We start from the raw sequence: 23,003 nt of genomic DNA, 5'->3' as shown, positions 1-23,003 counted from the left end.
GGGCAGAAGGGTCAGTATGAGCAGGTGGGACAAAAGGACAACAGAGGTAAAACGTAGTTAACTTTATTCTTCTTAAACCACAAAATAGAGTCTTTGGTTGTACAAACATCACTAGTTACAGTCTCGCCACGAGATCCCGGCTATGGGGGGCAGTTAATCAGAAGCCGTAACTCCTGAGGGGTCTCTTTAAAATGCTAACACCAAGGCTAAAAGACTTGGGGTAAGGGAGGTGATGAAGCTGGCAGGCTCCCCACCCTAAGTCTGGGGAAGCACCTGGCCCTAGGAGGGCACAGGCCCCAGGCCGCGACGTCCTGGCCGAACGGCACGACGGCTACTGCATAGTGCCATGTCTTCGGGGCCCACAGCGCCAGGTGAGGGTCTGCCAAGGAGCACCAGAGCCACTTCTCCATCTTCTTCCTGTGGGCCTGGTAGAGAGGGATAGGAAAATCACGAGCCAAGGGCGGCCAGAACTCTGGGTGCCCGGCACTCACCCCAGACAGGCGTCAACTCACCAGGACTGGGAGATGGTTCCAAAGTCCTCAGCTCCTCCACGAAATCTGGTGACTGATGGGAAGACAGGCTGGTCAGGGCAGGTCCAGACCTGCCTGAACTTACCCATGCAGACATGGCTTTCTCAGTGGTCAGAGCACACTGGGCTGAAACCAAGGTGTGTAGGGAGGCCCCATATACAGGAAACAGTAGGAAGCACACAGAAAGGAGTGAAGGAAGGCAGGTGACAGGCAAGGATGGGGCGGAAGGAGCGTGCAGATGGGCCAAGTGGCCCCCAGTACCTGGATGTCATACACAGGTCTGGAAGAAGGCAGGGCTGCGAAGGCCCTGTAGTCAAACTTCTTTCCAGACAAAGGCTTGAAAAGACAGCATGAGGGGAAAGGCAGAGTGCAAGGGAGGTGAGGTTGGTGAGAAGTCTAGAGCCCAGCTGCCTCAGGCCACAGTACACGGAAGGGTCCTAGATATAGGTTCCTTACCAATCGTCCAGGGGAGGTACTGATCTGGAGGCCGAAGTCTAGGGGAACAAGAAGAGAGATGTTAGGAATTCTCACAGCAGGTAGAGCCCTCCACTGACTCCTGGAAACATGTACCTTCTAATGGTGTGGGTGATGGTGTGGGTGCAGGTGAAGGGGCCTCAGCCAGCCGCTCCAAGGGTCCTCCTCTCTTGCCACGGCCTTCCTGGGACTTGCTGAGGACCATCTGTGCACGGAGGGCATCCTGCTCTAGAGATTTCATTCTGTGGAACCAAAGGGGATGACGCTGAATGAACCTTGTGTGTGTGGATAGGGTCTGACAGGAGGTTGGGAGGCGCTCACCTGGCTGCCCTCCAGAGTGCTCGCTTCTCTGCCTCTAGAGCCCGTCGCTCTGCAGGAGACAGGGCCCGCTCTGGGGCAGGGAGCTCAGGGCTCTGCATGCGCAACCTTTCTTGATGGCGTCGCTCAGCTTTGGCTGTCCTCACAGGGGCGCTGCCTCCCAGGGGTGGGGGTGATGATGGGCTCGGGCTGGAGAAGCAGACATTGTGGGACAGATGCAGCAGACTAGCCAGGTAGTGGGGCTTAGCCTCCTATACTCACCCTCCTGCCTGGCTTGGCACAGCCCAGGGCTGCTCAGCCTCCTGCTGATCATCTGGGGACTCCCTATCTGAGGCGAGCCCCATGTCAGGCCCTGAGGTTACTGCCTCTTCCCGAAGCATCTGTGCCCTCTTCTGCTGCAGCTTTCGAGCTGTGGGCAGGCAGACATATCAGACAAGGCTAGGTCATCACTCCACCCAGGACTCTCCTCAAGTTAGGCTTCTCACCTTCCTCCTCCTGCATCTTCCGCAAGTCATCAGCACCCACCAGGGACACACGCTTTGGGGGACCCTCTGCCTGAGGCACTCGTACCTCCAGCTCGAAGTACTTTTGTCGTTCACGGAAGGACAGCTGCTCTGGGGAGGCTGCGGGACCAGGTGTTGGAGGCTAGAGGGGGAGCAGGCCCTCAGACTTGGCTGGTGTTTCTCTTAGGGCACTCACCTTGGGCACCCGTTCTCTAGAGAATTCAGTAGTAGCAGGGCACCACTGCACATACCTGGGTAGCGTTGTTCTCAGGAGGATGCACGGTGGGCACAGCTGCAAAGGCCCTATACGCCTGCTTCACACTGGCTGGCAGTTCATCAGGGGAGGGCGGCTGTGGAGACACACACAGGTGAGGCCGGGGCAGCTGTCCCAGTGCAGCCACCCAGACCCACCACGGTGTCCTCCAACCACCTCTGAGCCATGCCCCAATCCTGCTCTGGAAGGAACTTTGCCACCCTCACCCACTGTGGAACAAGACACTCACAGAACAAGGACCACCTCTGCCCCTGGGGACGGGGGAGTCCCTTGGCCAGGCCTGAGCCAATGGCTGGATCACCCCCGGTTTTGTCTGCAAAGGTGAAGGGGATGGTGGCAGAGAAGAGCAGGATCAGAGGTCCAGGAATGAAAGTAGAGAAGGATAGGAGGGAAGGAGGGAAGGAAGGAAGGAAGAAAGGAAGGAGGGAGGGAGGGAGAGAGAGAGAGAGAAAGCAAACGCTGGAGACAAGGTAGGCTACAAAGGGACACTCATCCAAATATCTATTTTGGCAGGGCTGAGGTTAGGAACTAGGCTGGAAATGACACCCCCACCCTATAATGCATTGTCAGGAGTGCTGTTCCATAAAGTGGGGAACTTGGGAGTAGGTGGGACCCACAGACAAGAAGGGCAACTGTACGGAAACGAGCTTATGCTTGTCTTTTGGAACAGTTAAACTCCAGCAGTGCCCTGCCTTCATCAAAGCCAGGTTTAATCAGAAAGGTATCCCTGGACAAAAAAAAATATGACAGGACCACCCCCAAGGAGCCCTGCATACCAGTACCCATCTGCTGCCCCAGTGGGGCACCTGTAACTGGGATGCTCACTTGCTGACTGCCAGGGGAACAGGGGGCCTCAGTCATCTTCCCACCAGTGGTCGCAGATGGTCCCTTGAGGAAGAGGGCAGTGGTTAGGAAGGAAAGTCACCTTGGCTAGCAGTGTACTGGGAAAAGAAATGGTCTGAGTTTATCCTGGCAGCACAGAGACAGCTCCTGTGTGCCCTACCCTGACCACAGTCCAGGGACGCCACCAGTTAGGTTTGGATAATGGCCTCTATAAAGGACTTTGCTTCCCAAGGCTGGACACAAATGGTCCCGGCCCTCAGCCTCTTCTGCTCTCCCTAGGGCCTAGGTTGGACAGTTAGGTGCCTGCTCTCAGCAGTGGGTTACTGCCAAGGGTGCAGCCCTAAGCTCTCTAGGGAAAGCTGGAAACAGATTAACAGACTGAAATCAGATAGTTAGGACCCAAAAGCTCACCCATCACCAGTACCTGACCCAAGCTTCTTTCCCAATTGTAAATGAGCCAGAGAAGCATCTCAGCTTAGACCTGATCCCTTTCTCAAACCATGTTGGCTTTTCTGCTAGGGCTGCTGAAGAGGGGAGAGACTGTACCCTAAAATCCAATTGTGTTAGTTCCATAGCCAAGCCCTTCCTGACCCTTCCCCATCTTCCTGACCAAGCCCATCTCTTAAGCACTCACATTATGGCAATGGTCTCCTACCATCTTCTGGGAATGATAGTTTTAAAAACCTCCCGGAGAACAATGTGGACCAAATGTCCTTTCTGCCTGTCCTCAGGCCCACAACTGTCTTGAAGGCCACACCCCTGAGGCCCAAGTGGCCACTCCCAGACCAGCTGTTAGTGCTGCACCTCTTCCACCCACGAGGATTCCTTCCACAGGCTGCAGCTGCTTCTTCAGCCCACCCGCTCCATGGTGACCATGTACATTAGACCCTTCCAGGATGGTTGTGAGGAATGACAGCTGCCTCATCTTCCCGGCAGCTTGTCTACAGCAGGTTAAGCTCTGTCGGGCCAAATATTTGGGGGCAGATACTAGGAAGGAAGAGGTTAGGGGCTTTCAAAGGCCATCCTCTTTGCTCCTATGAGTGGGAATCATAGCAACTGTCACAAAGTTAGGTCAAAAGCTTCACAGACACGAAGGTCAGTGGTAGGGTGCCTGACTATTGCATTCAAGAGGCTCCATCTTGTATCCCCAGCACTGCCAAACAAGAACAACAAAAATCTCCAGCTCTGGTACCTACAAGCCATGCTTAATCCAAGGCAAAGGTTTTCTGCATGATGACCTTGGGACAAAAGTAGCAGCAGCAGCTCCCACAGGGAAGGTGGAGTAAGGTCAAGACAAGGAGGAGACTGACAGGCAGATGATAGGTCAGGACAGACAGGCCAAGGTGAGTAAACTCAGCATGCTCCACTCACTCTTTGCAAACTCCCAGCACTGGGCACAGCAGCCAGGACGCGGTAGTCCAGCTTTAGGGGCTCGAGATTCCGACCCTGGAGAAGAGGGGACCACAGTGCTAAGAGATTCACGTCCCAGGGATGTGTTCACCATGACAATGTCTTGACATTAGAGTCTACCCAGGGCTCAGAGCTGGACCTATGTGGGACTCACCATGGTCTCTGTAGACTCAGGCTCCCAGGGTAGGGTTTGACTGGCCAACTCTTTCTCCTGTAAGCAGAGCAGACATGGTCAGGAGCTAGTCGCTCAGAGCCAGTTCCAGGCTGCCAGCCATTTTGATCCTGACCTTGCCTGGGCCTTCAGGACTCAGTTCCCGGTCAATAGATGAAATGCTTTCCAGACTATTCCTGTGGCCAAGGCCTGCTGCAAATGGGTTGGCAATGACACCGGGGGACACCTGAAAGAAAGAAGTAGGCTAAGACAAGAGACCTGCTGGTAAGGTCCCACTTCTGAGGCAGGCCAAGGCCTGGACCCAGGACCCCATAACTTCAACAGCCTGTTGGTCCACCCATGAACCTGTGTACCTGTTCCCAGCCTTCCAGGGACAAAAAGTAGTTGTGGTTCTAGGTTCCTGGAGTCACTGTGGGTGTTGGTCATGTCTGTACATGACAGTAATGTAAAGCAGCTATGCTTGACCACACTACTTGGCATGGGGATAAAATAAGCTAAGTGTGGTCACTCTGGGATAAAGGAGGAATGGCCATTATGGAGGAAGTAGGAAAGGAGTGGCCAAGGCTTGGCAGCAGAATGTCACTGCCAGATGGGCAGGCCGCATCGAGGGTGTGCAGTCTGGGTGCTGAGTAAGACTTCATAAACACTGTGAGGGGACTCAGCTGGCTGTGGACTAGGAATGTGGGAAGGAGAGGGAGAGAGGGAGGGAGGAAGAGAGAGAATATATATATGCACGTGAGAGTCTGCCTATGAATGATGCTGGTCAGGGAGCAGGTACCTGAGAGCACATGGCCTGGCCTAACTGTGCCTAGATGAAGGGTAAACAGAGGTGATGGAAGTGTGAGGCACTACCTGCCTTCTAACCCACAAAGCACAAGGGACGAGCTCAGTCCTCTCTCACCAGGAGAGACAGCAGTAGGAGACAGCAGAGTCAAAGGCAAGGCGACAGCATATGGCCTCCATAAGGGGTCCTACTATGCAGTGTGGCCTCAGACACAAACCCGGCTGCTCAGAGAGCACTGGAGTGAGAGCCCAAGAGAACAAACTGAAAGCACAGAGTAGCTGCTCACAGCTGGGAGGATGGAACATGAGGCCAAGAGTGACAAGCAGGGACACAAGCAGCAGAAAGTGTGTTTACAGAGGTCCACCGAACACACAAGCAGCTAAATACAGAGAGCAGTCACTACAAGTAAGAACATGGGTAAAAACGATCACGATGGTAGACAAATTTGGCTCTCAGACTCTGACAAAACTATAGATCAAACAATAAACAAAGAATAAATCAAACAATAAAGAAGGATGTCTCCTTAATTTCTGAAATAATTTAGTCAAAAACACACTGGGGAGGCCCAAGAGAGGCAGGCTAAGTGGGGTGGGAAGGACTGTCACACAGAGTGAGCATAGAGTAGAGACAGCAAGGATGAGGAAGCCAGGCTTCCCACGTCAGAAGAAGCCACTTGAGCAAGAAGGCTGACCTGTGGTACTGACTGTAAAGATGTACAATGCCCTGAAGTGACCTGAGGCTTCCTATGGCCCCAGAAATAACCACAGTAAAACTATTCACATGCTGTCCCTATCTCTGGCCACAATACCCCAAGAGCACCACACTAGACCTTGGCTTCTAAACATCTACTGTTCACTAGAAGAAATCAGCACTCCTGGGGAAGTAGGAGTGGGCAAAGTGTGGGACAAGTCTGCAAGTCAGGAAATGCTTAGAGCAGATGGCTAGGATCAAAATGACCCCAGCCCAGCCGAAGCCCCTTCCATAAGACAATACTGAAACAATATGACTATTAAAATCATTGTGACTGGGGCTGAAGAGAGGGATCAGCCGTAAAACCAACTGCAGAGGACCTGGCCTCAGTTCCCAGCATCCACATAGAGGCTCACACCTGTCCAGAACTCCAGTTCCAGGGGAATCCTAAGTCCTCTCTAATCTCCAAGGGCTCATGCATGCATGCTATGAACACATATTCACGTAAACGAAATAAAACATTCATGCACACAAGATGATAAATCTTAAATGAATAAACTGTGATGAACACATAGTCCACCTGTGGGAAGGCAAGTCTGGGCTGACAGGCAAGAGGACGGGAATAAGACACCACCAGGATGGAGCCAGTCCTTAGGGCAAATGCTCAGGGACAGGCACAAGAGCAAGATGTGAGGACTCACTCACGCACCAACACAGGCGTTCAGACTGACTGGAGGGTGAGGACAGGAGAGGCAGGTGTTCTTCAAGGTAGCTCTAGCTGGGGCAGGGGTGGTGAAGCAGTTTCTACTGTGGACATCACTGCTGCAACCACTGTCAAGTCACAAAGCCCTGAGTCCAACCACTGCAAGTCAAGCACCATCTGGATTGGAAAGACAGGTCAGTGTGATGAGATGAACACATGACCCACAGGGGAGCACTAGAGAAGCATCAGAAAATACCTCTTTACACTAAACACATGGGAAAGCAAAATAAAAAGTTTCCTTTGAGAAACCATATGCCTTAGGCCCTCTAGGGTGGTACTGAGGTGCCGTGAGCTTGAGCTAACCTACGACATCCCTTGTAGAACCAAACAGGTGCAGGTCTCACAGCAAGCAAGAACCTACATCTAGGTACCCATGCAGGAGCCCTGAGAACGCCAGCCCTTAGCATAGGGCAGGCAAGATAGAGCCAGTACCCAAAAGCCTGAGGGAGGCAGAAAGGTGCAGGAATAAGCCACTAAACAGCTGGCAAACTGATCCCACAGGTCAAACGGGCCTGGATGATTCAAGTAGGTATTTTGAGAAAAGTGTGGGGCCAGTAAGACGGCTAGGGGGTGAGGGGTAGAAAAGCAACTGCTGCCAAGACTGACAACCTGAGTTCACTCCCCAGCATTAACAGGGTAGAGAGAAGCAACTCCCACAAATGTCCCTGAAAGAACTAGGACAAGACACTTATTGACTTAGGACATGAAAACAGTCAGTTCAGAAACATTGTAATTCTAAAGGAAACCACCTGCTTCATTGTTAATGTTGAGTCAGCTCCTGACAGCCTAGAAGAAAAGCTGGAAAGACTCTGGGCAACAGAGGTGCACACTTTTAATCCTAAAATGTAGGAGGCAGAGGCCAGCCTAGTCTATGGAGTTGAGTTCTCTAACAGCCATGCCTACATAAAAGAAACCCTGTCTTAAAAAACAAAAATCAAAGGAGTGGAAAACTCAGGAAGATTCTCTCATAGCCTTCCAGAGGGAAGTTTCTGTAAGGAAAACTGCTAAGAACTAAACAAAGCAAAGGCATCAACTAACCTGGGCCCATGGAGGCTCAGCCATTAACGAAAGAACATATAGGGGTGGACCTAGCCCCCTACACATTTACAGCAGATGTACTGCTTGGTCTTTCTATGGGTCCCCTAACAATTGGAGTGGAGGCTGTCTTAAGACTCTGTTGCCTGGCACTGGATCCCCTCCCCTACCTGGAGTGCCTGGTTGGGTCTCAGCAGGAGAGGATGTGCCTAGTCCTTCTGGGACTAGATGTCCCAGAGGGGAGTGGAACCCAAGGGGAAGGGAGGGCTGTGATCTGGATGTAAAGTGAATTAAAAAATTATTAAATAAAGAAAGAAAAGAGAAAAAGAAGAAAAACCTGATGGGCATGGTGGCAAATACTTTTAATCCCAGCACTTGGGAGGCAGAGGCAGGTAGGTCTTGGTGAATTCAAGGTCACTCTGGTCTGTATAATGAGTTCCAGGACAGCCAGAGCTACATGTGAGATCCTGCCTTTTTAAAAATCAAAACAAAAATAAAAACAGAACCCATACACAGCCCTAGAGGAAAAGCCTTAATTCATAAAATCTATAAGTTTGCAACCAAAGCATCCCATTCTAAAAGGGAAGCAAAACCATGAGCTGGATGTGGTAGCACACGAATGTAACTACCACTTGAGAGGGTCTTAGGGGGTCACCAACCTCGGGCACAGTGAGACCTGTTTCAAACAAACTCTGGATCTGGAAGCATCAAGAAAAACAAAAACAAAAACAAAACAAAAACAACAGCTTAGTGGAAGTAAAAAAGCTTCATGATGGGAAACACAAGAGGGGTCCCAGGGCTGGCAGTGGAGTCCTATTCTGAGGAACCCTCTGAGTATGTGCAAGGCTCTGTCAGGTGGGGAGTATACCATAGACTTAGGATGGTGTGCACTTGCAACAAAAGAGCAGCCAAGGCACTGAGATGAGACAGAGGGGACCATGGTCACAGCAGCTGTGGGAAGAAAAGGGCTCCTCAGAGGCTCTTGGTCAGCTGCCCAGGGCCCATAGCTTCTCACTAGCCTTGCTCTTCAGACAGGATTCAGATGAAACTCCAACCAAGACAGGCTTTGGCAGGACTCAGCACATGTAGATAGGCAGCTGCTTCCCTACACTCATGAGCCACATAGGTAGGAACAGCCCAGGTCACAACAGCAGGGACCTAGGTACTGTAGGAACAGCCTAGGTAACAACAGCAGGAACTAGAGGCATAGCCAAGGGGACCCAGGACCACACCAGCCCTCCAATACTCAAGTTACCACTCTTCCCAGAGAGCTTCATTCTGAACTCAAAAACTGAAGTCTGCATGAAGCAGCACACTTTTAAACATGCGTACTAATGTGAAGAAACAAAAGCACATCTTCTCTAGGGTAAAGTCACTCAAAATACTTCCCTAGGACACAGAATTCCTGGGGAGAATGGGGACAAAGGAGTAGCACCTCACACAGGCTCCATCTAGCCCAATATCCATCTAGATGAGAAAACAAAAGGTGTGTTCCATCTAAATGAGGCTCACAAGCTAGTCCTGAACAAAGTGCAGGGGTTGTGGCCAGAGGCCACAACCAGCATTCTGACAGGAAGTCACTAGTTCAGAGATTCATTGCAAAAGAAGTCCAGCCAGGACAGGTTGCCTGTCCCTAAGGCTGAAGGAATAAAAGCGACAGAGAGTGGTAATATAGCCACCAACACACTGGAGACCAGCATGACTCCCAAGGATGTCTGGGAACAGTAGGCAGCCAATGCACATAAAGATCCCTTCAAGACTCATTTGGACCTACAGTGAAGATGTTGAGGGGTCCCAAGGACTGAAGGTACAAAGCAGGACAATGAGGAAGCATGAACCGGGAGAGGCTAGAGGGAGACTTGTCCAGAGTGCTTGTCTCTAGGGCCTAGGCCTAGTTCTGATGGCTGGATATTCTTGTTCTGTGGCAGGGAGCAAGAGAGCAGTAGATGCTCTACCCTGTGACATACATGAAGAAGCCAGTAGCAACCAGGAAGTGGGAGTAAGCTCTACCAAGGGACTGCCAGGGAGCATCCTAAGGGCCAGCAGAGCTAGGAAGCTGCCTTCCTGCTCTGAAGGTTAGGTTCAGGGGGACTCTGAGCAGGGACTCCCTGTCCTTCCAGCTAGCTGTCAAATACTGCCTTCTCAGAGCCCTTCGCTCAGGACCTGATCACACAGGGACAGACACACCCACCTCTGCACTGCCTACCTGCCCAGACCACAGCCTCCAGTACACCAGAAAAAGGCCTACTAAACACAGTACCACCATTCCCACCAGCTCAGTACTTTCCAGACTGAAGCAGAAAGACTGCAGACTATAAAGGTCAATGCCAGGACAGCACGTGGTCCCCAGGGTAGGCAACTAACCTCTAGGGCTGTGGTGGTATTGGTGTCAAAGCCATCACAGACAAGCACGGTAAGGGTGTCACCCACGCTGCGCAGCAGCTGCACTGCCTCAGCATGTGTGAGGCCCAGCAGGCTCTGTTGGTTCACTTCTAGCAGTCGCAGCCCCACACGCAGCCGTCCGTCACGTCCGGCAGCTCCTGTAGGACTCACCTATAGGGAGAACAGTGTGAGGCCAGCACAAGGCACCTACCTATCCATGGTCTCAGGAAGAAAGAGCCCTCACCTTGGAGATAAAGATGCCCTCATCTGTAGGGTCACAGGGGTTCCCTGCATGACCCTTGGCGCCTCCTCTGATGCTGATACCCAGCTTCTCTCCAGGGGCCTTCTGGATGCAGAGCTCCCGCATGCCTGGGGGTGGTGGGTCCCTCCGTACAAGCAGACACAGCTCCAGGCAGGGTCTGAGCAGCGCACTAACTGCCTCTTGATGTGTGGCCTCCCGAACATCCTGCCCATTCACTGCTAGAATGCGGTCCCCAACCCGAAGGCCACAGCGAGCAGCTAGGCCCCGAGGAAGCACCTGTGGGGTAGGAGAGTGAATCCAGTAGAGACCAGGCTGCACTGATGGCTGCCCTGAGTGCCTGGGCTGAGTGACTCTTGTACTTACCTTAGAGATGAATACACCAGGATCCTGAACACCAAACGGGTGGCTGGAGTGATCAGAACCTCCTACAATGCTAAGCCCCAATGGGCCACCAGCCCTGGGCAGACAAATTTCCTGGGGACATAGGGTGAACCTTAGTCAGATAAGGAAAGGGTTAAAGGGAATAAAATACTGGCCGTGGGCTCTGCAAGGACAGAACGGAAGGGCCTATGCTGCCCCATCTACCTACCTGCGGGGCAGTCTGCTATACAGATATGCACACAGCCTGACATCTGTACATCCTATGGGCTGTAACAAGCAGCAGAGCAGGCTACAATGCTAAGGCAGATAAACAGCATGGAGGCTGACTGGGATACCTTAGCTTCTTGGGTTCACGTAGAAAGGCTGTGTACTAAGGGGCCAAAGACACCACAAGCAAACAGCTCACAGAATCAACTAACCAGGCTCAGAAGGGCTCACAGGGAGCCTCTGTGGGTCTGACCTTGGTACTCTGCATGCTGTGGTTGTGTAGCTTAGAGTCATGTGGGACTCATAACAACAGGAATGGGGACTGCGTTTGACCCTTGCCTGCTTTTGGGCCCTCTTTCCTTTCGAGGTGCCTCGGTGAGGGAATGAGCCTAGTTTATTACAACTTGATTTGCCATGTACACTTGGTTGCTCTCCCTGGGAGGTCTGCCCTTTTCTGAAGGGAAAAGGAAGGAGTAGATGGGGAGGGGAGATGGGAAGAGTGAGGGAGGAACTGGAAGAAGAGGAAACTACAGTTGGGACAGAATATATGAAAAGAATAAAGAAAAAAAAAAAAAAAACCCTGAAATTGAAAAGAAAGAAGAAAGGCTGTATACTTCTTTCTACCTAGACTGGTCATACCACTTATGGCCAGAGGATCCTGGTAGAAACTCTGCTCCACAAACAGAACTCAGTGGATACTGAGCAGGATATGGGCAGGTATCTCACCTCCACAGGGTATGGTCCTTCCAAGGCAGTGGCCAAGAGGCTAGGGGACAGCCTAGGTAGCAGAGGTTCCCCGGGGACGGCAGTGCTCATGGTGGCCGCGACAGTGGCGGTAGGGGTTGAGGAGTGTGGTGGGGGGCTGGATGGGTAAGTCCCTCCAGTCTCCCTCTCCAGAAGCAGGGAGATGGTAGGGGAAGCAGCAGTCAGCAGGGAGACAGCATGGTCGTGCCTTGCCTCAGTCATGTCCACTCCGTTGATCTGCAGGGACACTCGCGTCAGAGAGGGTAAGCAGGACAACAAAAGGAATTAACCAGGCCATATCTGGTCCCACTCACCGAGAGAACCCGGTCGCCAACCTGTAGGGTGCCAGCCCGATGGGCAGCCCCTCCCTCTGCAATTCGAGATATAAAGATACCCTGTAAGAATGGAGAACATGGCCACACTAAGCCACGATACTGAAGACCTGACATGCCTCTGCTCATCAGGGATCGCTCCCTCTGCACCCCCAAGCCATTGTCTCACCGCATCACCAGCCCGGTAAGGTGTGGAGCCCTTCCCACCAGCAATGCTGAAGCCCAGCCCCTTTTCACTGCGCACAAGACAGGCGGCATGGCGCTGGCGGAGGGGCACAGGAGACTCTGGCTGAAGCAGGGGCAGGCGCAGGCCACCTCCCCGCCACTCCCGGGGACTATAGTCATCTTCAGGGCGGAGGGGGGTGATGGTGACTGCGTTCTCAGGCTCCACCATTCTTTCCCTCCATACTCGCATTTGCACAGCAGCACCTGCCCCCCGAAGAGCTTCCACAGCCTCATGGTGCTCTGCATCTTGCAAGGCCACACCATTCACCTATGAGCGACAAGACAACGGCCATGGCACAAGTCAGCTTCGAGGCAGAGCCAGCTCAACATCAGATGTGTGCTTATGTTTCTGTTTCTCTCTAGGCCATTCTGGGCTAGCCATTCTATACTGGAGCCCTTCGTTCTCAGCAAGTGTCATCGACCTGGCAGAGAACGTGTAATGTATTAAGTTGCCCACTCCACGCTCCTAGGTAAAGCTGGGATTAAGCTGAGCAGGAAAGCATGAACAGTAGCTTCCCCTTCCTAGAACCCTCTCCTGCCTCACTTAGCCTTGTCTCCACAGGAAGGTCAAAGCTTTCCTGTGATTCTCCAACAGCCAAGCAGTCAGGAGAAACCTCCAGGGCTTCCACAGAGGGACCAAGTTTGACTTCACCAGGCTCCATGGAATCTGCCTGGTGCCTCCTGTGTAGCCTGAGGGCTGCTGCTTCTTTTACACCCCATCCTCTGTAGAACTGGGGATTAAACCCAAAGTATCATGCATAGTAAGCCAGTGATCTACCACTAACCTGCACTCCTAGACCCAGATGCAGAGGGAACTCGGTCAGTATGGAGGACTTCTAAGCCTATTGTTTAAGCGCTCAATAACCTCACCCAGTTATCTATCTTTGGGTCCTGGGCTTCTGGATGGGGCAGACAGGGTCCTCACCTTCTGATGAGGACAGCCAAGTGTCTCAATAAACAAGACTATGTGGACCTGGAGGGCACAGCTGCAAGGCAAGAGGGTTACTTACCTCGAGAAGTTTGTCACCAACTCGGACTCCAGCCCGGGCTGCAGGACCCTCCTCAGACACTCGAGAGATGAAAATGCCCTAGAGGACAAGCAGAGGCAGGTACCTTCTTATGGGTGTGAAAGGTGCAGAGATCACTAGACAGTAAAAGAACTACTTCCTACAAAGACAGCCCTGGTCTGCCCTCTGAAGAGGATGCAAAGACCCCAAATGCATTCAACAGTAGACTTCTAGTCCAGAAGGGATATCTCAGTGGCTGGGAGGGCTCTAGCTCATGAAGCTAGAATATACAAGTCAAGCTTGGGAGAAACCGTTTTGACCCCAGAGCTGGCATGAGAAAATGGGGAAGGAAAACCTGTCTGTAGAGGGAACAGCTCAGCTGCCCTGTTAGCTGTTCTGACTTCTAACATCCTGTTTGATGACCACCCACTGATCTATTCAGTGCCCTGAGGTGACCCATGCAGCACATTCTAAAGGATACTAAGCAGGACATCTGGAGTGACCACCGACATCCCTTAGAGGAAAAGGAAGTTTCCTGAGACAAGAGTGGCAGGTGTGGGCAGGAGAAAGTTCACGGAGACTGGAGACTGGTTACCGGCATGGCAGCTGCTCACCTCATCATCTCCTTTGTAGGGGGTGGAGCCTTTTCCCCCTGCGATACTGATGCCCAGGCCCCCTGTCTGCCGCACGATCGTGAGTGTTAACTGGAAACAAGAGTGGACATAGATGCCTGAAAAGACCTGGGAAGCCCTGCTGCTTGCAGCAGGAAGGGCTGGCTGTAGAAAACCGCATTCAGCTCATCCCTGGGTATCTGTGCCCACTTGGGTAGCAGAGAGTAGCAGGAAGGCTCCTGCAATTCAAATGCAGGCACTACTTCTGTGAGCTAGCCCATGCAGTACGGAGCTGGCTGTCCTCCAGAAACTGAAGCCTGGCCTTTCTCCTGTACACAGATACCTCAAGGCTCAGAGCAGCATATAAAAATGGCCCAATGCCTTCACTATAAGGTAGACTGCCCCAGTGTGGAGACATGCTTGCCTTGCCAGGGGACCAGGAGGCCCTAGGGAAGTGGAACCAGAACCCCAGTTCTGTGGCAGCTGTCAGGAACTCTTTTGGGAGAGGGTGTGAGTTGAAATCATGGAGGTGGGGAGAAGTGAGAGCCCGCAGCCCAGGAAGCAAAAGTCAGCAGTAGCCCCGGGCCCAGAGCAAAGAGCAGCAGCGAGCAGTACAGACCTCTTCCTCCTCAATGCGAGCAGGCTCTATCAGCAGGTTATTGGCCTGGTCAAACGACACCCCCTGTTAGGACAGGAGCAGCGAGGCATGCAGGTTAGCCACCGCTGGAACTGCCACCACCTTCCCCAGCCCTCACCATGAGTGGACAGGACAGAGGAAGACCCCATCAAGCCCCTGTGATCTGGGAACTGCCACCACCTTCCCCAGCCCTCACCATGAGTGGACAGGACAGAGGAAGACCCCATCAAGCCCCTGTGACCTGAGTCAGAACCGTACCCCCCTAGGTCTCCCAAATTTGTGAAATCATGATTATTTCTACAGACCACATATATGGCGTGGCTTGGCTGGCTAGAATGAAGGCTCCAGAAGGCCAGGTCTATTCCTGGCTGTCTCTGACTTAAGGCCAAAATTATCCCAGAAATATTATATATAAATATATATCTCCTCAGTGGAAGGGGTTGGACTTTTAACAGCTGGGCTTTCTCTGGCCTTGAGGAGTCCCCAATGAGTGGGTAAGCGCTTTCTGAGCCATCAAAATCAAACATGAGGATAAGAGATGCCACTGCCCTGCAGATTTGCCTGGATCCCAAAAGGATTTGACAAGGCAACGAGCTTCTACCAGACCCACAGAATGGGCCATGGGCCAGCAATAAGGCCTCAAGGCTGGTCACTTCCTGAGGCAGGAAGGATCCTGAGAGAGCTAGGAGCTCCTGAGGAGAACCTTGTCTAAGACTCCCCCTAAGCACAGAGAGGACACAGAGGGACCCTTGGCTTCCAAGTGCCCTTGGTCTCCCACCCCACCAGGTAGGCCCAGGGAGCTACCAAGAACTGTAAAGATCAACAGCAGGGAATCCTTGGGACTAAATGGCAAACACATGGTGACACAGCAAGGCCAATCACAGCAAACACATTCATTACCCTTCTCCTGACAGGTCTGGACCAGGGCCTGACCTGTGTGCCTGTCAGATTAGGGCTGGATGTCCTCTATGCTGTTACCCACCAGGTTCCAAAGCAGCCTGCTAAAAAGCCAGCAGAGCCTGGGTCAGATAGGGGTATCAATGACAAACCTTGACAGAGGGCGCAGAAGCCACAGCCTCTTCTTTGTCATCATCTTCCGTGGTGGCCTCGCCTTCTTCCTCATCCCTGTTCTCTTCCTCCTCGTCCTCTTCACGGGCTCGAGGAGCCCAAGGTGTGTGTGGGCCATTGTGCCAACTTGCAGTGGGGCCCTCCCTGTCTGTCTGCACCCCTTGCAGTAGAGCCACAACAGCTTCGGGCTGTGGGAGCTTGGAGATCTTGAAGTGCTTCTTGTAGTGAGGTGTGTCTTTGCGGATGAGCCTCTGCCGGCCACTGGGCAGTGGCCAGGGAGCCTCAGGCTGCCCCTCTTCACTTTCGCCATCTTCCCTAGGGATCAGTGTGTCCTCTGCAAAGTGCACTGTGGGCTAAATGGGAAGAAAAATGAGGGTAGCAGCCTGGCCCTGGCTCAATCCTCCCAAGGCCCAGTTATGGGGATGACAGGCTTAGCCCTGCAGGTTACAGCTTGAAGGTGTTCAGTTCCCTGCGGTACATGTAGAAATACATAAAAAGTCCAGCTGCTAAGATCACAAGTTTCCATTTGCATTACCATGTGTCTGCTCTTCCCAGACACACACGGTCGGTAACGCAAATGGAAACTTAACCTGTTAAAACCTAGCAGGTGGGAGCATTATGCCGAGACCAGTAAAGTGGGGGATAGCATCTAAGGGAAGCCCACACATACCAAATCTGACAGTACTGAGCTTGGCTGAGAGTGAAACTCACCCTACCTCGGAACCTCTTTCCCAAGAACCCTCAGGACCATTGCCCTGCACTGCACTTTACAAAACTGCCTGAGGAAGCCCTTTAATATCTCGTTATTACTCAGCCTGTAATCGGTATGGCCCCAATCCCACAACTGGCTCTGGAAGACACATAGGATGAGCAACATTGACCCCAGAAAGCCCTTGTGCCCTGTGCGCTTTCTTCCTGTCTGCTCTTACCTCATTATAGTCCTCCTCTGTATACTCCTCCTGTCCAGGCATGGCCTCTTGCTGGCCTAGCCCTTGTACCTCAGCTGGGATCTCAGGCTCACCGTCGGAGGCTGTGCTTGCTGATGGGACAGAGCCTCCACTCAAGGCAGACTCTGCACTCAGCCTCCTCTCCTGCAGCAAGTGGTGATGTCAGGCTGCACAGAAGTTTGTTACCCAGAGGCTACACCCATGTGGCAGATCTCTACTAGGCTTCCTACTGCCCTGCTCATAACACCCCCAGGATGATCACTTCTTGCAACCACTCCAGTCTGAATCCAGTCATGCATGGTCATGGTTCCATGGCTCAGACCTTGGCATGCCTTCTTCCAGATTCAGAAGAATAAAACCCAGGAAGACATGAACCTGAAGTGAGTTCTATCCCTATAAAGTTGGGCAGTAGCCTCAAATAGTCAGTATATATCCTGTTCTTCTAGCCACTGTCTAGATACCTAGAAACAAGCCACAGCCCCAATGACAGAAGCTTTGTAATAAGCAAATGACGGCCCCTGCTCTCACACCCAACTCCTTGTAGGAAAATGAAGATAACAGTCTTCCTTCAGTCCAACCCCAGGCCAACCCTCCATCCTTTGTCACCATGGCGTGCCGAGCACTTGGAAAACGCCAACCCTGGCTACGCCTTACTCTGACTCCACAGGGAGGGACTATTGAGAGCCACCCACCTGCACCCTTTATCCAGCACAACCCTCAGCAGCCACCAGTTCCAGTCACCAGCTCATCTCCAGGCCCTTCCCCCATGCCTCTGCCCTCACACTGCCAGGATGGACGGACACCCAGGGCTCCTAATCCCTTCTCACCTACCTCCTCTGAAGGCGAGGGTGGGCTGGGGTCAGGCTTGCAGACAAAGGCTTCGTTCCGGCGCTCTTCAATGCCCCTCTTCATCACCTTGAGCTCACTGGGATGAGGTGTGGCCCTACGCTGTAGGCCCTGCCATGGGGACAGGGATGAGGAACAAAGGCCCAGAGGCCGGGAAGGGGTCAGGCAGGTGTAGGATGAAAGTGCACAGCCTGCAGTTCCCACCCCTCCATACCCGCTTCTCGGCTGCAGCTTCCTCAGCATCCTCTTCACCTTCGAGGGGGTCCTCAAACTGGATGACACTGACGCGGCTCAAAGGGGCATCACTGCAGCTCTCTGAGGGACTGCTCCGCTGTCCAGGGTCTTCTGTGAGAGGCAAGAGTCAGAGACTCATGCTGGTCTCTCAACTTCAACCACCCACCACTGAAGGCCGAACCAAGAGCAACCTACCAAGACTTGGCAAGGGCTGCTGAGGCAGCAGATAGCAGGTGAGCACCTTTTCACCAGTCTGGGCATCATCCTCAGTCTGGAAGCGGAGCATGGGTTGTGCCTGGTTCTCAGCCAGCCACAGTGCCTTGAGGTTGAGGTGGGTGAGCGCAAACGGCAGACTCCGCAGCCTGGAGGCCAGGCAGCCATAGTTAGCACACAGAAGGGTATTGCCTGGACCCCAGGGGCCACACAGACTCACCGGTTCCCAGCTACGTCAAGCACATGCAGCTCGGCTGTATGGGCAAGCTCAGGAGGAAGGACAGCCAGGCGATTGTCTCTCAAAGAGAGGACACTAAGGGCTACACAGCCTCCGATTTCAGGTGGCAGCACCTCAAGATGATTCCGGTCCACATTAAGGTTAGTCAGTTTGGTCAGCTTGCCCAGAGAGCGGGGTAAGGCCTGGCCGGGAAAAGGAAGGATCTGAGACTAACAGAAACCTGCTAGGGTAGGAGGAAGAGAGGCCTTGGGAAAGTAAAGGTCTCCCTTAAGGTAAACTCCCTAGTTCATCGGTATTCCCCACAGCCCATAGAAACTATGGTCTGGGGATCTAGACATAGAGCCACTTGGCACTCCTCCCCTTTCCCCCCTTAAGGACAGCATACATCCTGCCAGGCTCCTTGAGACCCCGGACTGTCCTCTCTGGGCCTCTCCCATAGCCACCCAGCTCAACCTACCAAGGTCATGTTTCTGTGACCCCCCCTCCACTATTCACACCTGCTTGTTTGTTTCCACACCACTCTCTTCTCTCACTACCAGGATTGTGGGTACCCTACACATAGGACAATTCCACACTACTCTCAACCTGAGACTAACACCCCCATAGACATCTCTAGTTCAGGCCCTAGAATTTCTGTTCACCCTAGATGTACGGAGCACATACACCCCTGTCCAATTTGCCTTAGCCTTCTTTCCAGTCCTCCCCGAGCCCATACTGCATGTCTGACGCACACCCTGAGCCCTTTAACCCCTAAAGGGTCCCATAGGTCTGAGGCAATCTCACATGCCAGCGAGCTTTTTCTCCTGACCCCAAGAATTTCCCTTGGGATAAGCCACCAGCAGCACATGCCAATGCCATCAGGTGCTTGTGTTGCTGCTACATATTGGCACCGACTGTGATCATATCCTAAGAGACTCAGTGCCTCAGGACTGCCCTACCGTTAACAGGTTCTCTGTGAGGATCAGTTCTGAAAGGTTCTCACAGTCCCCTATGGCCTCGGTGACCTCGCAGAGCCGGTTCTGGTCCACCTTCAGGATAGACAGCTGCTTCAGCTGACCTGGCATCAAGGAGACATGGTCACTAGATTGAATCAGGTCAAGGGCACTTGAGTATGTGGGTCCCCGAATGGCCAAAGCCTGGTCCCACATTCCAGTGATGGCAGGTTTCTCTGAGTTGTCCAAGATTTCCTATGCTCACCACACACCCACCCTTACTACAGACTTGCTCAGCTTCCAAAACTCCTCCCCACCGATCCTTGCAAACCTATATTCTCAACTCTTGTCATCACAAACTACCCTGACTCTTGAGTATTAACTGGATGACAGGGTATCTGACTGATCTCAGCCTTATCTTAACCTGCCCTTGTTGGACATCTCTCCTCTAGCCTGGGCCAAGTCAGGTCCTACCCAAGCCCTGCTTTGGCACCTCACAAGGCCATTGATGAGAGTGGCAGTCCCTGGGACCCTCTGGGTACACTGACCGATGCCCTCTGGCAGCCGCTGAAGCAAGTTCTGGGAAAGCAGCAGATCTGTGAGCAGTGCCAGCCCACCCAATTCCACAGGTAGCTCCTCCAGCCTGTTCTCTGACACATCCAGGCATACCAGCCGCCGCAGATTGCCTAGCTCCTGAAGACAGACAGAAGAAGGTCAAAGGGCAGAAGATTGGGGGGGAAGGGTAAAGCCAGCCTTACCCTCACTTACCGGGGGCAGCACTGACAGTTGGTTTCGGTCTAGCCATAGCTCCCGTAGGTTAGGCAGAGCCCCCAGAGTGTCAGGCTGTAAGAAGGGACAAAGACAAGAGAAACCAGTGTGACACCCTCTAGTAGCAGCTGCCCCACACCACACCCACGCTTCTCCAGGCAGCCCTCACTGCACCAGCACTTCTAGATCATTGCCGCCCAGATCCAGCTGTTCTAGCTTCACGAGGAAAGACAGGGACCTACAGAAGAAAAAGTCTGGATGTAGCCACTTAGGCCAAGCCCCAGCATAGCTCTACCACAGTCTGGGTGGAGCCCCAAACTTACGCAGGGAGAGATTTAAGCAGATTCTCCCGGAGTTCCAGGGTCACCAAATTGGCCAGGCTGAAAGAGACCAAGGAGCAAAGCTGAGGAAGGAAGACAAGTACTCACTATGCATAGACCCACTCATCAAGGGGATACTCACTTGCCCACATCTCCAGGCAGTGCCTGCAGGGACACGTCATTCAGGGCCAGGTGAGCCAGGCTGCGCAGCTGTGTGAAGCCATCTGGAAGCCTGAAGAAACAAAGCAGCAGGCCTCAGATACCCACCAGTTCTAGGACCTCCTGTGGCCAAGAGCCAACCCCACTACGGAGTGACACTTACCTGGATAGGGGGTTCCCGCTGAAGTCTGCAATCTCCAGAGCCTTACAGAACTTTATGCTCTCAGGTATCTCAGGAATATCTGTGTGTGGAGAGGGGTTTGCCATGAGGATGGTACACATCAGGAGCTCCCGTGCTCCACCCTACTTTCACAGAGTGTCACCCTGGTTTGTCTGCCTACCATTCCGGGACACATCCAGCTCCACCAGTTGCATGAAGTTAGCCACTTCAGGAGGCAGCCGCTGGATCTCGTTGTCACTGAGGCCCAACTTTCGCAAGTTCAATAGCCGGAAGAAGGGCTGTGGGTAGAAGATGTGATCAGGTGAACAGGTTCTACAGCCTAAGCCCTAAGGGTGGAGAAGAGTTTCTAAACCAGGAGGATCATGGCCACAGGTCCCTGGACCTCTGTGTGTCCCAGGTCATATATGGTTCTGGGGGGGGGGGGTCTAGCCAGGATACCCAGTGTACTGAAAAACCAGACAAAGAAACCTGCAAAACACACCCCTGCCCACCTGATGCCTGGTTTCCCTTGTGCATTTGTCACATGTGCCATTGCTGTTCTGCAATGATACTCTGCAGTGCTGGGTGGGACTGTCCTAAGATACGTGCAGTGTCAGATCTACTCTGTCATCTCTCAGCAGAGAGCCCACCTCTCACTGTGACCCAGATGTCACCCAGACAACATGCTTCAGGTGAGACACCATCAGCTCCCAATGGACACTTTCTACCCCTCTGCCCTATGGGTCACTCTCAGTATCCTACCTACTATCCAAACTACCTCTTCCAAAGGAGTCTGGAGCTCTTTGGGAACCCCAACAATTAACAGGGCAAGTTGGACAACGAACAGCAAAAGCTTGACAAAGAGAGAACAACAATAAAAACACCAGAGAGCACAGGGTGGTGCACATCTTTAGTCCCCTCAGAGGCAGGTGGATCTCTGGTCTACAGAGTGAGTTCCAGAATAGTCAGGGCCACAAAGAGAGACCAGGTCTCAAAAAACAACAGAACAAAAAAAGCAATAACAACAACAAAAGAGAGAAACACAGTGCAAAATGTCTAAGATTCACACACAGATACCATAAAGGTCCATGAAGAAGGGAACTGTCACAAATACACCCAGAGTGCCACAAGCCATCAAGAATATCAGACCACTCAGTCCCCTATCTCAGAAAAGTAAATCCTTCATAAACTGCCTTACTGCCTCATTTGGTCTTCTTTCTAGTGTTGCCTCAGAACAGCAACAAGAAGAAGAAAAAAAAAAAAAACCAACAACAAACCGACAGGAAGGAACACAGACAGTGAGAGGTGGGCTCTCCGCTGAGAGATGACAGAATAGATCGGATACTGCAAGTATCTTAGGACAGTCCCACTCAGCACTGCACGTCCCCACCCCCACTCCTCTCAAAACGAAGACAGAACACAGAGCAAGAAAATCAAGTCCCTACCCTTAAAGCAAGCAGCCCAACAAGCTAACAGTGAGTGGCCAGCCCAGGTCGGCTTCCCACCCCGGACACATCCTCCTCCTGTGCTCTCACAGGTTTCTCTGTTGGCTCCCCTTTTAGGTTCAGGATCCACCCAGTCCCCAGACAGGCTGCCACCAGGTGCCAACACAGAAGGCTGGGGGAGGGTGGGGCTGGCTGGGGCGGGGCTCTGACCAGTAGGAACCTGCAGGGCCGGCTGGAGGTGGTGGTGCCCAGCCCGGGCAGCGCCGGCTGAGATCTCGCTCCAGCCGGCTGCCCCAGAAGTCATGCACTACCCAGAGAACTGAGTTCCGGGCAGCAGGTGCGGCGGCCGCTCACCTTAGGTAGCTCGCGCAGCTGGTTGGCGTCGAGGAGCAGCTCCTCCAGGCTACGACTGTAGCGGTAAATCTCCTCTGGCACAACCTGCAGCGAGCAATGCCGCTTATCCACCGACTCCACGTGCCGGTTGCAACGCCAGAGCGGGATGCACTTCAGCATGATGCGGGCCGGCAGTGAGCGCGGGCTCGGGAGGCGCTCGGCGGGCTTGGGCCGGGGGGCGGGGCTCGGCCCGCATGAGCGCCGAACGCAGGCGAAGCGGCGCGCGCGGGGGTGGGGCGGGCAGCCGGGACCCGGACTGCGGCCGGGGTCGGCGCTAGGCTCGGCCCGCGTTCAATACGAGTTGCAGGCTTGGACGGCGGCACACAGCTGGCAGCGAGGCCTGACCCGGCAGCGCTTTCTTATGCGCTGGGGGCGCGGCGGCGGCTGCGCATCCCGCCCGGCCTGCTCACCTAACAGCTCATCCGCCCGCAGCACCGCAGCCGGAACCGCCGCCGCTGCCCGCGACAACCGCCCAGCCGCGTAGCCCGCCGGGAAGCCTAGGCCCGCCCTCTCTGCTCAAAACTACAGCTCCCAAAGGGCGCCGCGGCATGAGGGCGTCTCTGATGACCCGTAGCGGTCTCGCGCAGGGCATGTCGGGAATTCCGGGCCGGCTCTGGCGTAACCCACGCCAGCAACCATAATAACTTAAGATTCCTGACTGCTCGCTTGGTCCTGGATCCTACAGATTTCCGAGTC

General features: G+C 53.3%; 1 protein-coding gene across 8 annotated transcripts; it reads right to left on the bottom strand.

Annotated features, from left to right (window-relative positions):
* Positions 1-84: 84 nt before the first annotated feature.
* Positions 85-22,773, bottom strand: SCRIB (scribble planar cell polarity protein). 8 transcript variants are annotated; one of them, XM_080938941.1, is made up of 38 exons: positions 22,269-22,773; positions 20,651-20,768; positions 20,473-20,551; positions 20,293-20,382; positions 20,154-20,210; positions 20,005-20,068; positions 19,831-19,905; positions 19,611-19,755; positions 19,069-19,187; positions 18,113-18,312; positions 17,875-18,041; positions 17,660-17,790; positions 17,431-17,556; positions 16,582-16,743; positions 15,634-16,005; positions 14,567-14,629; positions 13,951-14,040; positions 13,340-13,417; positions 12,274-12,597; positions 12,087-12,167; positions 11,755-12,009; positions 10,804-10,914; positions 10,423-10,716; positions 10,161-10,349; positions 4,640-4,750; positions 4,507-4,563; positions 4,314-4,388; positions 2,925-2,987; positions 2,329-2,412; positions 2,077-2,175; positions 1,808-1,967; positions 1,584-1,731; positions 1,326-1,511; positions 1,101-1,246; positions 987-1,024; positions 792-866; positions 513-564; positions 85-425 (listed from the first exon to the last, which is right to left on the bottom strand). In XM_080938941.1, exons 1-38 carry the CDS (start codon positions 22,425-22,427, stop codon positions 280-282), a joined length of 4,989 nt encoding a protein of 1,662 aa, XP_080795067.1. In that variant the 5' UTR covers positions 22,428-22,773; the 3' UTR covers positions 85-279. The 8 variants fall into 8 exon arrangements, with proteins under 8 accessions (XP_080795067.1, XP_080795068.1, XP_080795070.1 ...); XM_080938942.1 differs by having other exon boundaries at positions 17,660-17,787; XM_080938944.1 differs by lacking the exon at positions 792-866.
* Positions 22,774-23,003: the final 230 nt, after the last annotated feature.

This window comes from Micromys minutus, assembly GCF_963924665.1.
Source record: "Micromys minutus genome assembly, chromosome: 27".
In the NCBI taxonomy this organism is placed as follows: Eukaryota; Metazoa; Chordata; class Mammalia; order Rodentia; family Muridae; genus Micromys; species Micromys minutus.
The sequence above is the reverse complement of the archived record's forward strand: the minus strand, read 5'-3'. Positions and strand labels throughout refer to the sequence as shown.

Coding starts and splice junctions, on each gene's coding strand:
- SCRIB (XM_080938941.1), bottom strand. CDS start 22,427: ATGCTGAAGTGCATCCCGCTCTGGCGTTGCAACCGGCACGTGGAGTCG. Junction 19,756..19,830: donor AACTGTCAGTGCTGCCCCCG/GTAAGTGAGGGT, acceptor GTCTGTCTTCAG/GAGCTAGGCAATCTGCGGCG. Junction 10,717..10,803: donor CTGGTGTATTCATCTCTAAG/GTAAGTACAAGA, acceptor CCTACCCCACAG/GTGCTTCCTCGGGGCCTAGC.